The 14,552-nt window shown below is 37.1% G+C and overlaps 1 protein-coding gene across 9 annotated transcripts in view; it reads right to left on the reverse strand.

Annotated features, from left to right (window-relative positions):
- Positions 1–353: 353 nt before the first annotated feature.
- Positions 354–14,552, reverse strand: part of RIMS1 (regulating synaptic membrane exocytosis 1) — a 268,011-nt gene continuing 253,812 nt past the window's right edge. For all 9 annotated transcript variants that reach the window (XM_070954548.1, XM_070954532.1, XM_070954541.1 and 6 more), the window contains 5 exons: positions 8,087–8,228; positions 6,645–6,757; positions 4,021–4,122; positions 1,713–1,852; positions 354–572 (listed from right to left, as the gene is read on the reverse strand). In XM_070954548.1, the coding sequence (XP_070810649.1) occupies positions 354–572; positions 1,713–1,852; positions 4,021–4,122; positions 6,645–6,757; positions 8,087–8,228 (716 nt within the window). The remainder of the gene's footprint in view (positions 573–1,712; positions 1,853–4,020; positions 4,123–6,644; positions 6,758–8,086; positions 8,229–14,552) is intronic.

Raw genomic sequence — 14,552 nt, forward strand, 5'->3', positions numbered from 1 at the left:
TGTGGTTTCTGCTGAGAAACAAAATGGGACAGGGGCACTGCTGAAGAATGGTAGTTCCAGTTGAATCTCAAAAGTCCTCCTTCAAATCCTGATAAGGGTGAACATCAGGGTCATTTTGCTAGATGGATTGGCTATATTTTCATATACTGCTTTGCTCAATCGATTTAAGCTGTCTTTTTTTTTTTTAATACACAACTCAAGACATATTTTTGGATCAACTACTACAGGCAAAATTGATGTGATGATTGTCTCTTTTCAAAACTGTTCCTCATTGTTGCAAATAGCTATTCCCCTTCCCACTGATTGCCTTGAGTGACATTGAGTTTGTTAAGAGAACTCCTGCTTTATGTTCATTAAGATCGAATACAGGGAGGCCCAGTTGAACTTTCCAGAGATGACTGGGAAGCCCTGCGAGTCAGAGGAGTCAATGTTGGATCCACCAAGGAGGAAGGTGGAAATAATTTATACCAGCCTATTACCACACTGGATAAATCAAGTTCTTCTAACAAGATCTGTGCAACTCCCATGAAACACTTGTGATCCATTCGGCCATAATCTCCCCATACTATCACCTGCAAAGAGAACAGGCAAAATTAATGCTTGCTTATTTACTTATTTACTTAATTATTTAGGCTTACATGGGATTCCAATCAGAAATGACTCTGATTGACTTATGTTCCTTATTACAGTATTAAAATGCTATCTGGACCATAAATTAAAAACAACAACACATAACAATACAAACCATAAACTACTGTATTTTTTTGCTCCATGACACATTTTTCCCCTCCCAAAAGTGTGTGGAAATGTCTGCGCATCTTATGGAGTGAATATGGGCGACAGGCAGCAACGGTCAACAGCGGCAGAGATCCCTGCCACCTGGAACAGCTGATTGGCAGTATTCCTGGAGGCCGATCTAACCGTTGATCAGCTGCTCAGAAGGCTCCAGTATTCCCCGGCAGAGGCAGCAGACATGGAGGAGGCAGGCTGCTTGCTGCTTGCTACAAGGACGCTAGCCAGATAAATACTGCATGGATGCTGGGAGGCAGAGGCAGGTTTTTTTTTTCTTGTTTTCCTCCTCTAAACCTAGGTGTGTCTTATGGTCAGGAGCGTCTTATGGAGTGAAAAATACGGTAGATCTTTATCACCTTCTGGGATAGTAACAGCAAAGGACAACTTTATCTGCACATGTGATTATATATTGAATTATATATTATATAAGCTGGAGGCAATCACTTAGTGGGTCCAAAAGAAATCCTTTGGACTTTAAAAATTCACATTTCTTCCAGCCAAATCATTGTATCTCTCTTTCTTTTGCTCGCTTCCTATAACTGGAGATTTCCCCCCCCCTTTCTTCTCTTTTGCCCCTTAACTCAAATGGGTCTCACTAAATTTCATTAAGCTCTTTAAGGCCATTTCCTGTCATTGATGACACATCAACTATTCTACCCATTTTTTAAAATCATGTCATTCGCCTAAGAAAGGACAATTTTCCAATAACTGTTTCGATATACTTACTCTATAAAACAGTGATGCAATTCATTCATTTATTTTATTTATACATAAAATTTATTAACCACCCATCTCCCGCACAGAGAGGCTCTCATATCTTCTGAGCTGAATTTAGGTCTAACTATGCCGGAGTGTTCAGATTTCAGTTGGTATCATTGATAGTGATCATAGGCTGCACCAAGATAAAAGTATCTACTGACCTGAAGGACTTTATTGTGTGAATTTTCATCGAAAACCAAAGTCTGTTGGTATAAGGGATCAAGGGTTTTCCTGGCAATCCTTGTTTTCTTCTTAGCTACGCATGCCCCATTTTCAAGCAAGTACACTTTGACATATGGCGCTACAAAGGATAAATATATCATGTTTTTACATCTTAAATTAGTAACTCCCTTATTTTAAGGTGTTTGTACTGTTAATAAGAAATTAATTTAAATTACCAACATGATTATAAAAACAGCAATGGCAACTGGTAAGTTACAAAAAAAAAATGTAATGAATCAAACATCTAGGATTCTCCTCTAGTGCACACAACATCTTATGGCAGTATAAATCTGTCCTAACTCTTGGAAACTCAAATATATTTTTAGTTATTGGTTTGGTCACATGTCACATGTCAGATTTACCAGGAAAATCTTTAGATGAAAGCATAGAAATATTCTGTATGCTTTACTCCTTAATATTTCTTCTGAAAATCAGTAAGAAAGGTTAATGTAAGGTACCAGTTACTGATTGTGGATGGATAGAGATAGACAGGCAAACAGAAGACTGATAAATAGATCTTCAATACTCTCTGATCATTGGAGACAGGTCAAGTTCCTGAAATTTTCTTGGCATGATTTTTCAGAAGTGGTTTGCCATTGCCTTCTTCCTAGGGTTGAGACACAGTGACTGGCACAAGGTCACTCAACTGACTTTGTGCCCAAGGCAGGACTAGAACTCATGGTTTTCAGATTTCTAGCCTGATGACTTAACCACTACACCAAGCTGACTCTCATCTCTTTATCCTACAGACAAATAATCAATTATGGATTAGGAAAGAATGCTTAAGAGGTAGCAATCTTCTTGCCAGTATGTAGCGTTTCTTGTTTTAGCACAAAAAAACTGAGCTAGAAAATTATGCTTTTTCCAGTAGGCATGTCTGAAATAGTTTTCCTTGTATCAGGGATTCTTTTCAGAGATTTGAGCTTCTTCTTGATAGAAAATGACAAGTTACTGACTTGTGCAAAAGATAAGAATGGCACTAGAGACTTTGGTTACTTGGCTTCAGGGCATCCCTCACTTGCTCTGTACACTTCTTAATGATGCTGGAAATGTGTATCATGCGTAGTGTATTGCATCGGGAGATTTCTTAAATTATGACAATCTTTTGTCATCTGTTCTATGAGGAAGTATACAGGGCAATCCTATATGTAGCTAAGCCTCATAGAATAGAATGGGCTTTATACTCATAATAAAAAAAGCATTGCAATTTAACTTCTTATCCACATCTGGCGACATCTATTGGATTTATAGCCAGTATGATGTGTATGCGTAGAGAAACTGATGAAAATCATAAAACAGATTTAATCATAAATTGTTTTGCCTGCTAAGGAGCAAATGTGAACAAAACATATGTTTTTATACAATCATATTTGTCTAACCCCAAATGGTTCATTAGGTAATTCTGTTAAAAGTGCCATGCTTATTATACCATAATCAAAATGTTGTAACCATCTACCACATTTTATGAACTTGGGTATTCTCTTAGTGTTATGAGAATCAAGTAAAGCTCCCTCCCCTTACGCACTCTGGTCAAATATTCATGACTGGGAAGATATGGTAACAAGGTCAGCCAATGAATAGGCATAGCAACTAAATCAGCCAATTGGGAGCTAAGACAAACTGGAGCCAGGGTGTGTCTTAGTCTGCAGCTTCTGAGTCTGTGCAGAGAATTGAAACTGAAACCAGTGTGTGAACTGGTCTGCTGATCTGATCTGAAATGAAACTGTGAATCTCCTGTTGGTATTGTAAATTTACTTCATGTATTATTGTGAATGTAAAGAAGTTAATGAATCCTGCTGCATCAGTCTGCCTGTGTGTGCTTTCTGGATTTATTTTTTGCAACAAACTCTGACAACTCTTTTATAACTTTTCTAATTATTCTTGCAGCAATAATTATAGGTGATATGATGTTTAGGTATTAGATCTGTCATTCCAAGAATGGCCATGCATGGCACTTGCTCAAAAGGTTGACATGGTGGCCACATCCTTGTGATTGAAGCCCACGCAGCACACACAAAGGGTGAGTGGGTCTTCAATTGTGCATTTGCTGCCACCATCTTGACTTTTTGGGCTCCATCTGACAGATGCCCTTGGATATTCTGAGCAGTGCTTGAGTGTTCCATCCATATTTTAGGACATAATTCTTCACAGCCATATGCCATATGCCATATGCACAGTCTGAAAAATGTGGACCCAGAGCATCCCCAAATGGCATCATTAAAATTTGGCTAGTTAGAGCTTTTTTACCTGGGGTAGATTTAGAGCCAGGCTTCTGTATTAGGCCTCGAGCTCTAATGACTTCCACTTCTAATTGTCCTTTCTTATCCACCATTCCAATCTGAATATCTCCTAAAACAAAGATAGAAGTATCATATTAATGGAAGGAAGGAAGGAAGGAAGGAAGGAAGGAAGGAAGGAAGGAAGGAAGGAAGGAAGGAAGGAAGGAAGGAAGGAAGGAAGGAAGGAACTAGTTTTATAGTGTACCTTAAATTGTGCTACTTATTATTTTATTAAGCATTTCCATCCTGGCTTGCTAAATTTTCTATTTTTTCCCCCCAATTGGTTTAACTTACATTTTAGCTAATGGCACAATATCTCTTATGTAGTATGCAATTTAGTCTAACATCAAAGGCATAAATGGAACTATAGATTTAAATGTAATGGCCTTGGTTAACTGGCAATAATAAAAATGGCAGCAGGAACCACTTCAGAGAACAAGCTCCATGTCCTGCTATACGTGTATTTTTTTTTTTAACTGTTCAGTGTCCACTGGGCCTGAACTGTGAAATGACAGCTCAAGAGTTTTCCAATTAGAACAAGATTTACCGGTATATCTCTGGTATATAGGAGAAGCTTTCCCAAACACCCTTTTTAAAAGAATAAATGTTTCAAATTGGTTTTCTGTGTTAGACTCTCTACAGAGCCTATTAAAAATTAAAAGCATAAATAGTGGAAATAATATGTCACTGGGAAAAATAAATTGTTTTCAACCTAAGTCATGCATGAACTGATTATGGAATTGCATTGATTAAAACCCAGCAGGTTATTATATACAACTAAACAATGAAATCATCATTTATAATACAACTGATTCAATGATAGCTCAAACATAGCTAGTACATTTCTAAATGAATAAGGAACATTAGAAAGAAATAAACAAACTGTATCCTAAAAAAAAAAATACAATAACAGCTGAAGTTGGAGCCAGGTTCACTGTACTCCTGCTCAGGAAACTTTAAGGCTGTTCTTTCTACTTCTGTCATCAAGACAAAACAGTTGGCATCAAGTGAACAGTTTGCAAAGATGGCCTATTGGCAGATCTTCGGAGTAAAGTTCACTCTCTACAAAGGAAGCCATCTGGGAAGACTGGATTCACCCATGCTTATAAGTTTCCATCAGGGGTGAAATCCAGCAGGTTCTGACAGGTTCTGGAGAACCGGTAGCGAAAATTTTGAGCAGTTCAGAGAACCGGCAAATGCCACCTCTGGCTCACCCCAGAGTGGGGTGGGAATGGAGATTTTGCAATATCCTTCCCTCAGGAGTGGGGTGGGAATGGAGATTTTGCAATATCCTTCCCTCAGGAGTGGGGAGGGAATGGGGATTTTGCAGTAACCTTCCCCTGCCACACCCACCAAGCCACACTATGCCCACCAAGCCACGCCCACAGAACCGGTAGTAAAAAAAAATTGGATTTCACCACTGGTTTGCACCTTAGATTAATATTGGCAGCATCCTAGTATATTGCATATATAATTCATTATGTTCTGGGAAAGATCATGGGACTGAGAAATTCCAAGAAGGGGAAGAGAGCTAGATGGTTACAAATGGTTCAGAATCCAATTGTCTATACAGTAGAATTGAGATATGTTTCAGCACTTCAACATAACTCTGAAAAGAGCACCCCTTGGAAACGGCTTCATTAATCTTGCTCCAAAGAATAAAGGAAGTGACCTGCTCAGCCTTCTATTACAGACCTCAGAATTACAGGTGACAAGTGACAGAAGCCCTTGCCCCAAATCTTTGCCTCCTTAGCTGATGACTCTCCCAGGATGGACAGCCTGCAGCTCACCTGAAATTTCCCAACCTGGAGATTTTTCTGCTTTGTTTGCCCAGGTCTTTTGGCGAATGATTGAAAGAATCAAGTGGTGCAGAAAAGCTATTTTGTTCTGCTCAGCTCTCCTGCCTTTTTGCTAGCTCACATGAGAGCCAGTTGCTTTAAATTCATAGGACTGGATACAGAAATCTTGTGAATAAATGGAAGGCACAGGATTCAGGGAAACACAGGAATTACAGCTTTTCCTTCCCTTGTAGTTCTTTGGCTTCCCTGAAAATTTGCCCCAAGGGGAGGGAGAGCTGTAAATACAAAGGAGAACTACACTTTTGTTAGCAAGAATTCTCACAGGTTCAAATGCTCTTTTAAGTAACAAAAGGGCAAAACTGGATCCAAGCGAAGTTTTCTGGACATTGATGTTCACCTACTTGAATGTTTTTGCTAGGGTGTGATTAAATGTGTTCAGCAATAATCAAAACCCTAATTAAAAAGAGAAATTAAACCTCGGGGCTTTGTAGCACAAACTGGTACAGAGAAATGTTGCAAAAGTCACAAAAGGAACTCAACCCACCTGTTTTAACTTGAATAAATTATCTTAATATTTCCTTTTATGCAATTAATTCAGGGTCCAGGCTAAAATATTTAGGAATATCAACTTACTATATACACACACATAGCTTATACATACTTACAGAATGGGTGAAAAACAGGACAATTTTTAAAAACTGCTTAATTAGATAAGGACGTGACAACCCTGCTCTCAAACAATACATTTTTAAAGAGCTAATCTGTTTTAAAGGTAAAAGAAATATACTCTTACCTATGGCAGGAGTTGCTAAAGTCTGTCGTCCCACTAGCTGAGCTGGTCCAAGCCCATCTAGAAAATCACTGAACTGACTATCAGCACCCAGTCGAACTCCAGGAAATATTAGACTGTAATAAAAACAGAGTAGAAGGGCTAAAAAATAATTCATATTATCTGGCTATTATTTTGGCTTGACTCTTTTTTCAAATGCACAGCTATGGATGAACCTATGGAATGTAGAACACATTGCCATATTCTTGAACTGTACTCTTTTTGGAAAACTTATTCATTTCTGAAATTGTCTCATAAGATAGGACAATATTAGTTCTATGGAAACAGAACTCCACAGTATAAATCGAGTTCAAATGAAAGCATTAGATGTTCTGAATTACAATTCCCACCATGTCCAGGCAGCACTCTGGATATGCTGAGTCTAGATACTGTAATTGTAAAAACAATAAAGAAATATCCTCATTTTTTTTCTAGATGCTCTGCATTTCGAATGTTCTCTTGGTCTAAAAACAGCTGGGGGCAACCCAAGATTTTAGGCATGGTAAAAAATGGTGTGCACCCCATTTCAGTCCCAACGAAGCTGGGGAAAACATTCTTTCAATTTCTTTTTCCTATCCATAATAACAGTACATAAAAGAACCCCAAATTTGGTATCCTATCATGACAGCAGAGTTTGGCAACATATTTAGGATCAAGGGCCTTATTAAATATGTATGGGTTTGGATTAATACAATCTTATCTTATTTTCAGATGACCAGATTATTTATTTAAGTATGCTTGTAACAATGTACATTTAACAAAGTGGGGGAAAAAAGGAACATTCAGATTGAATAACAGATTCCATCTTGAGAATCAGGATGGAGGCTGTTGCTTTTCTGCATCATAGCGGTTCCAGTTTTGATAAATGTCTGGCTAAAAGGAAACTGAAAACCTCAGCAGAATATCCCATATTTAAAATCAAATTATAGCATTTGAAATTACCTGATCCATCCCTGAAGCCTCTATTAAAGCTATCACATATTAAAACAGCAATTTAGGCTAAAGTTTTCCCCTGGGATCTTCCAACCCTAGGCAGCAAGCCTTGCCAGAGCATAACCAGGGATATTTAATCTCAGAGAGTCAGCAGAATCACCCAAGAGAATCTCCAAAGTACTTTTTCTTCACTACTGAGCAACCACAATTCATCTGCAATGAGACAGCAGGGTTTTTAGGTCAATCTTGTCCCAATTTATCTTCCTCTGCTGTCCTATATAGGCACTACTGCTCTAAATCTGTATATCCTTCCTTCTCCCCTTCTTTAAAAGATTCCCTCTCCTGCCTGGTTGCCACAGTTGATCTGCCCGCTGTTGCAACACTATGGGCACCCTAACCTTCCAGCTTTGTCATAAATCCCCTGCTCGTCTGACAGATATAATGAGGTTTGGTTTTCACAGGCTTCAACTCACTTTCCTTCTGAGCTGTAACTGTTGATACTACCATCAGTTGATTCCCGACTGGGCTGCCGGACCATGCGACTTCTCATTTCTGCTGCCATTCCTGTCTCTGTGCTTCTTTGTATAGTGCTTTTCAGCTTCTTGTTGCCCGTCTCTGCAACAGACAGAAAAACAGAAAGTAGTAGAAACTGTAATAGGAATACTTATGGAGACTTTTTAAAAAGTTATAAAATTGTTGTAGTTATGTATGTTGTTCACTGTAGACTAAAATGAGAGAACATCGAAGTCAAAACACCTCTAAATAATAGGCAATAAAACTGCATTATTTTATTCTTAGCAAGCATATTGTCTTGTAGATTACACATTTCAGTTCATTCATTACTTTATCTACTCATTAATATTATTTTGCTAATAAACAACTCATTATATTTTTTCAACATGCATCTGTTTTGATCTTTTTAATATATAGCATGTACCATCTATAGCTTTCACTTACCTGGAGTGTAAGCTTAACTCAACTCCATTTAAACAGAAGACACAGGGAACTGCAATACAACTATTTGTATAGATACAATACAAGAAAGATACAATGCAATGATTCCTCATTCATTTGCTGCACATTTATGAGCATATTTATGATGCAATGCTAGTTTTGCAACAGCCATGCTTTTTTTTTTGGTGAATTGTTCAGCAACTTCACCCAACCTGATATTCTCCAGATATGTTGGATTGTAATGCCTATCTATCCACAAGTAGATCTCAGGCTGATGAAGATGATGGGAGGGATGTAATGTCTACTTCTGAGCATGTCACAAAGAACAATATCAACTGAGGTGGTGCAAAATCCACCACTGACTTTATAATTTCATGAGACACTATTTTTTCTTCATGTGGTACACCTTTATTATACCCTGGTTGCAGGCTGCCCAATCGGGTGATTTTCTACAAAAATCCAGGAGCAAGACTTCCATTCATAATACATATATGGGATGTTCTTTCTGACAATCATTCTTTCAGATGTGTTAAACTGAGAGAGACTGTATTGTAAACCAGCCAACAATCTGTCTATAATTCAAAGCAATTCCACATTCTGCTTGTTGACTGCACTGTAGTATGTTGGTTATTTTCTACCTCTGTAAAATGCAGAAAAAAACGTTCACATCTCTTTTGTGATGGAGGAAGGGTCAAAGGATTCCTTTGAAATGGTCACTGTCAGCTTTTTGTGAATTCTGATGAACAGCTGCATCAGGCCACTAGGAAGTAAATGCTGAGCATCGAACAACATTTGGTGGTGGCTCATGATCACTTGAAAATCGTGCAAATGGGCAAACACCTCCAAAATGCATGCAATTTAAATAAATTCCATCATGTTAAGAAGAGGTTCATAAATAATTGATAAACACAATTCATCACCCAATTATTTTGTTGACAGATATGTGAGAATTCTTTCAAGAAAACATTTGATAAAAGGTCTTCCCATCTGAGCATGTCATTAACAATGGAAAATACACTCTTCTGGATCCTCACAACCTTCCCTCTGTTGGTTGGCATATGTTGCCTTTTATGTGTGCCTTGTTTCAGCTGCAGAGTGGGATGCACAACTGCTTCATTTGGCAGCACCTCTATAAATAAGGGCTAAGCTTAAAAACACCAGCCTTTTCTACTAGTCATAACTGCAGATATTCACCGCCCATTGCAATTCATAGCATTCTGTGGTTCTGTTGATCTGCTATTAAGGATTTGAAAGTTAAGATACAGAGCAAACTGTTCAGATGCCACTATCAAAACATGGGCATTATGTTTTACCTTAGTACTTCTGAGTTTCATTGAAATGTTAATTATGATCATGTAAAAGACAATATACACTACTAAACATACCACTGTAAGAAACATAGACCTGGATAAATTAACATATTCTTGAAGATCTATTGCATTGTATATAAAGACAAAAAACCAAGTTTTACCTCTCAGAACTCTAAAGCATGTCAGTATTTACACACACATAAAGTAATTTCAAACGTGAAAGAAGAATTAAAAAGTTAAAACCTCTTCCTCTACCGAGCGTAACTGATTTCTAGGCATCTCTAGTATATGAGTTATACAAAATGACCCATCTGCCAGAAATGTCTGATCATACATCTTTGAACCTGGATAGTAAGTGACAGGCTTATGAGGGATGCGGAGTGAACCATCCTGCAATGATCAGATGAAGAAAACGTTTAGTCAATACTGGCTGATGTTCTAGAAAGGTTGAATAATTCAACCAATTTGTTCTTTGAAATCCAAGTTTATAGGTACTTTATATCTTTGCTTTTTGTTGATTAGAAATAGCAATGCCCCTGAGAAATAGGCAATGTTTGATTTTCCTATTGCAAACTGACGTTTTGCTGAGATACTTATATACTTTTGTTTACACACCCCATTGACTTCATCATAGCCAGGACTCTACTGTGGGCTATGTTCCCATGGAAATTTTTTTTTGAGGAAGAGAATGTACTTTACACTTTGGAGACTTTAGATCTCAATTACTAGATATAAGGTGAACATTTTAAACAGAAACCATTCTATTAGAACTTGTGGCACTATTCTACGCATGTAATTTGAAAAGGTTCAACAAACAAATTGTACAGAAAAGTGTTAAAGTAAGAAAAAATAAACATTTCATACAAATGATTCTGATTCATGATTTCAAAACAAATCTTCAGGTAAAAAAGCTGCTTTGGGAAACAAACAGAACACTCTTATCAATATGCCTAAAATGTTGATTTATAAATATATTTTGGATATATAAATGATTACGGATACATAAAAAAAGTCAGAGTTTTATGAATTGATGAAAGCACAAATGAAATACTCGAGAAAAAAATGACCAGTCGCAAAAGAAATGCACTCATATAGCTGTATTTTTTTTTTTTTTTTTTTGCTGAAAACAGAAAAGTAGACAAACTTTACAACTCAGTAATCTGATCATTTTGTGTATAACTTTTAAAACTTCTAACTGAAGTAGAAGGGAGAAAACCATTGAAATATTTAATTCAGGTGTTAAAATGCAGAGGAATTAATGTCATAAAAGCATGTGTAAGTCCTTCAATCCATAAATTATCACTTCTCAAAAACCTCGGAAGCAGTCTTGTATACATGGTTAATTTCTATTTTTTAACTGACAAAAAGACAAATTAAATATACAATTGAAGAATTATTCTCTTAGTTGTCTTTAATGTAAATGTGAAGAAAATTAAACCATGTTTAATGTTTATCCAGTATCCATCTATCATATTTAGAAATATAAGATCCAGCCTGCCATTCTTGTATTTGGGAAAAACTGAGCATTCCTGATCTATCACTCAAGGGCATCTCTCATGAAAGACATATTTGTCACAGCCTCTAAACAAACCACTTTATGTTTGAAAGGGAAAAAATCTCTCCCCCCCTCCCCTGCTTTCCCCTTCTACTCTCTTTATTCGATTGTGAACTTCTAACTCTGGGAGGAAAGCCATAAAGAGGGACCAGTGAAATACTCCTATTTCATTATCTGTTTGAAAGATGCATTATAGCATAAATTCTCCTGAAATGACCTGCGTTCAGTCTCAGGAATGACTATCCTCATTCAGCATATTGCTTCATGTCAAAAATAAGGTGGCAGATCAAGCAAAAGTGCAACTATTATGTTACTATCCAAAGGGCATTATTTCCATTACTGGAAGAGCAATTTACAATAGGGAACACAGCAAAAGCATCCTTTCAAAGAAGCATCAGACTTCTTTAGTGTTTCTTTCTTTAAGAATCAGGACATCCAAAGACTGTTGAGATGATCATCTCTGAAACATTTTTTTTTTTTGAAGATGCATCTCTGAAGAATATACAGACATTTTTTAAAAACATTCAATTTATCAGACCACAGCAATTTAAACAACAAACCATGAAAAGGAAAATTTTATCTGCTATTATAATTTACTAATTACTAACATACTTCGATCATTTTTACTAAGTTTCAATGATTTCACTAACTCAATGGCATCATTACTTTAAAATTGATTATTATACCTAGTTGTTTTAATATTGATTATGAAAGGGATCTTGGGAGTCCTTGTGGACAATCATTTAAATAGGAGCCAGCAGTGTGCAGCAGCTGCCAAAAAAACCAATGCAGTCTTAGGCTGCATTAACAGAGGGATAGAATCAAGATCACGTGAAGTGTTAATACCACTTTATAATGCCTTGGTAAGGCCACACTTGGAATACTCTCGATATCTTTTTTTATATTGTGGTGATTAAAAGTTGATTAGGGGACTGGAGGCTAAAACATATAAAGAACAGTTGCTGGAATTGGATATGACTAGTTTAATGAAAAGAAGGACTGGGATGACATGATAGCAGTGTTCAAATATCTCAGGGTTTACCAGAAAGAAGCGGGAGTCAAGCTATTCTCCAAAGCATCTGAGGATAAAACAAGAAGCAATGGATGGAAACTAATCAAGGAGAGAAGCAACCTAGAACTAAGGAGAAATTTCCTGACAGAACAATGTATCAGTGGAACAACTTTTTTTTTTTTTGCTTTAATTTATATGCCGCCCTTCTCCGGAGACTCAGGGCGGCTTACAATGCGTTAAGCAATAGCCTTCATCCTTTTGTATATTTATACAAAGTCAGCTTATTGCCCCCACAATCTGGTCCTCATTTCACCTACCTTTGAAAGGATGGAAGGCTGAGTCAACCTTGAGCCTGGTGAGAATTGAACTTGCAGTAATTGCAAGCAGCAGATGTTAATAACAGTGCTTTAGTCCACTGTACTTGCCTCCAGAAGTTGTGAATGCTCCAACTCTGGAAGTTTTTAAGAAGAGACTGGACAACCATTTGTCTGAAATGGTGTAGGGTTTCCTGAAGCAGGGGGTTGGACTAGAAGACCCCCAAGGTCCTTTTCCAACTATGTGATTCTACTCTACTCTACTCTACTCTACTCTACTCTACTCTACTCTACTCTACTCTACTCTGATCATACATGACAGGAAACAGACTCATATAACATACATATCATACAAACATCTCTTAAGCAAAGTTAAATATTGTCTATATTAGTAAATTTTCAGTAGGACATGTATCATAAACCTTTAAAAAAAACTGAGTGGAGTAGGTTCTTAGGCGCCCTTTCATAAATCTGCATGCACACTCGCATTCACACAGATATAATCTGCCATTGGTTTATGTTTTCGGTGTCAGTTTGCTCCTCTGAGAAGCAAAAAAGGTCAGGCGGTCATGAGCAGGATAGCTTTATAGCTTACTCAATCACACACTATTGGCTTTCTTGGAAAGTAGCATACCAGGGCTAAGAACCTGCTGTGCTGGCTCTTGACAACAAATGCCTGCTAGTACGCAGGTGGTGTGTCCTAACCTCTCAGCAAGGGCACCCATTTCTTTCATCCTGAGTATTTCATGGCTGTTTCTGAAGGGGTCATCTTCATTTTATTCAAGAATATGCCCCCTTCTGGAAAAACCATAAAAGGATGCTACAACTAAGAAATCGAAGAGGAAAGATTTATTGGGCAGCATCTTTAAAGAAACTCACCCCCTGCAGCAGTCAAGAAAAAGCATAAGAGCACAACCGAGGAAAAGTGTTCTTAAAACATTGCTCCAGATCCCCATCTTCAGGACCCAAGGGGATGGTCATGATGTTGCCAATTCTTCAGTTCTGCTCTTGCTTTTACAATCCCAACTAATTCCTGCTCTTTACAATGACAGGCAGAGAGCAGTTGTTGATAAGTGTTATATGAATAGTTGAACAAATGAAGCAATTCAAGGAAGAACACCACAAATCACCTAAAGTGAAGCATTAAAACATGGATTCAGATCTCCTGCATTATAATGAAAAGGGCTCTGAATCCTTAACAAATAAGCTCTCTGTATCCCTGATTGCTGCAGCTCAGAACTGAGGTAGTTTTACTAACGAGCAAAATCCAATTCATACTAAGGAATTATAAATATGCTTGAGCCTCAGTTCAGATCAAGTTCTTTCCATGAAGTATATCTGTATTGTTCCCTAATGTTTTCTTGTAAATAAGCCCTATATAAGTAGCTCCTTGAATGTAAAAGGGTTACATTTAATGATACCCAGGTAATTGAATATAAAAACTATATACAAATGTCTTCTAGTTACCATATATATATATATATATATATATATATATATATATATATATATATATATATATATATGAGAGAGAGAGAGAGAGAGAATTTAAAATACAGAATGGAGTCGGTAATAGCTGCATTCTCATTCTGAAGCTTTTGCATAAAATGCACATACATTGCTCACATATCACATTTCTTCACTGCAGATTTCTTTATCAGTTTATGAGCTAGAGTGTAGGACAAGGGAAACTGATGTAAACACTTCCATGAGAACAGTCACTTTACATAAGAAAAAAAAATACTCCATTATGTAATCTGAATGTAGAAGGCTATTAGTGAAGTGAAATGAGTA

This window comes from Pituophis catenifer, unplaced genomic scaffold (assembly GCF_029215685.1).
Source record: "Pituophis catenifer annectens isolate HBS135680 unplaced genomic scaffold, rPitCat1.0.hap2 SCAF_1, whole genome shotgun sequence".
Classification (NCBI taxonomy): Eukaryota; Metazoa; Chordata; class Lepidosauria; order Squamata; family Colubridae; genus Pituophis; species Pituophis catenifer.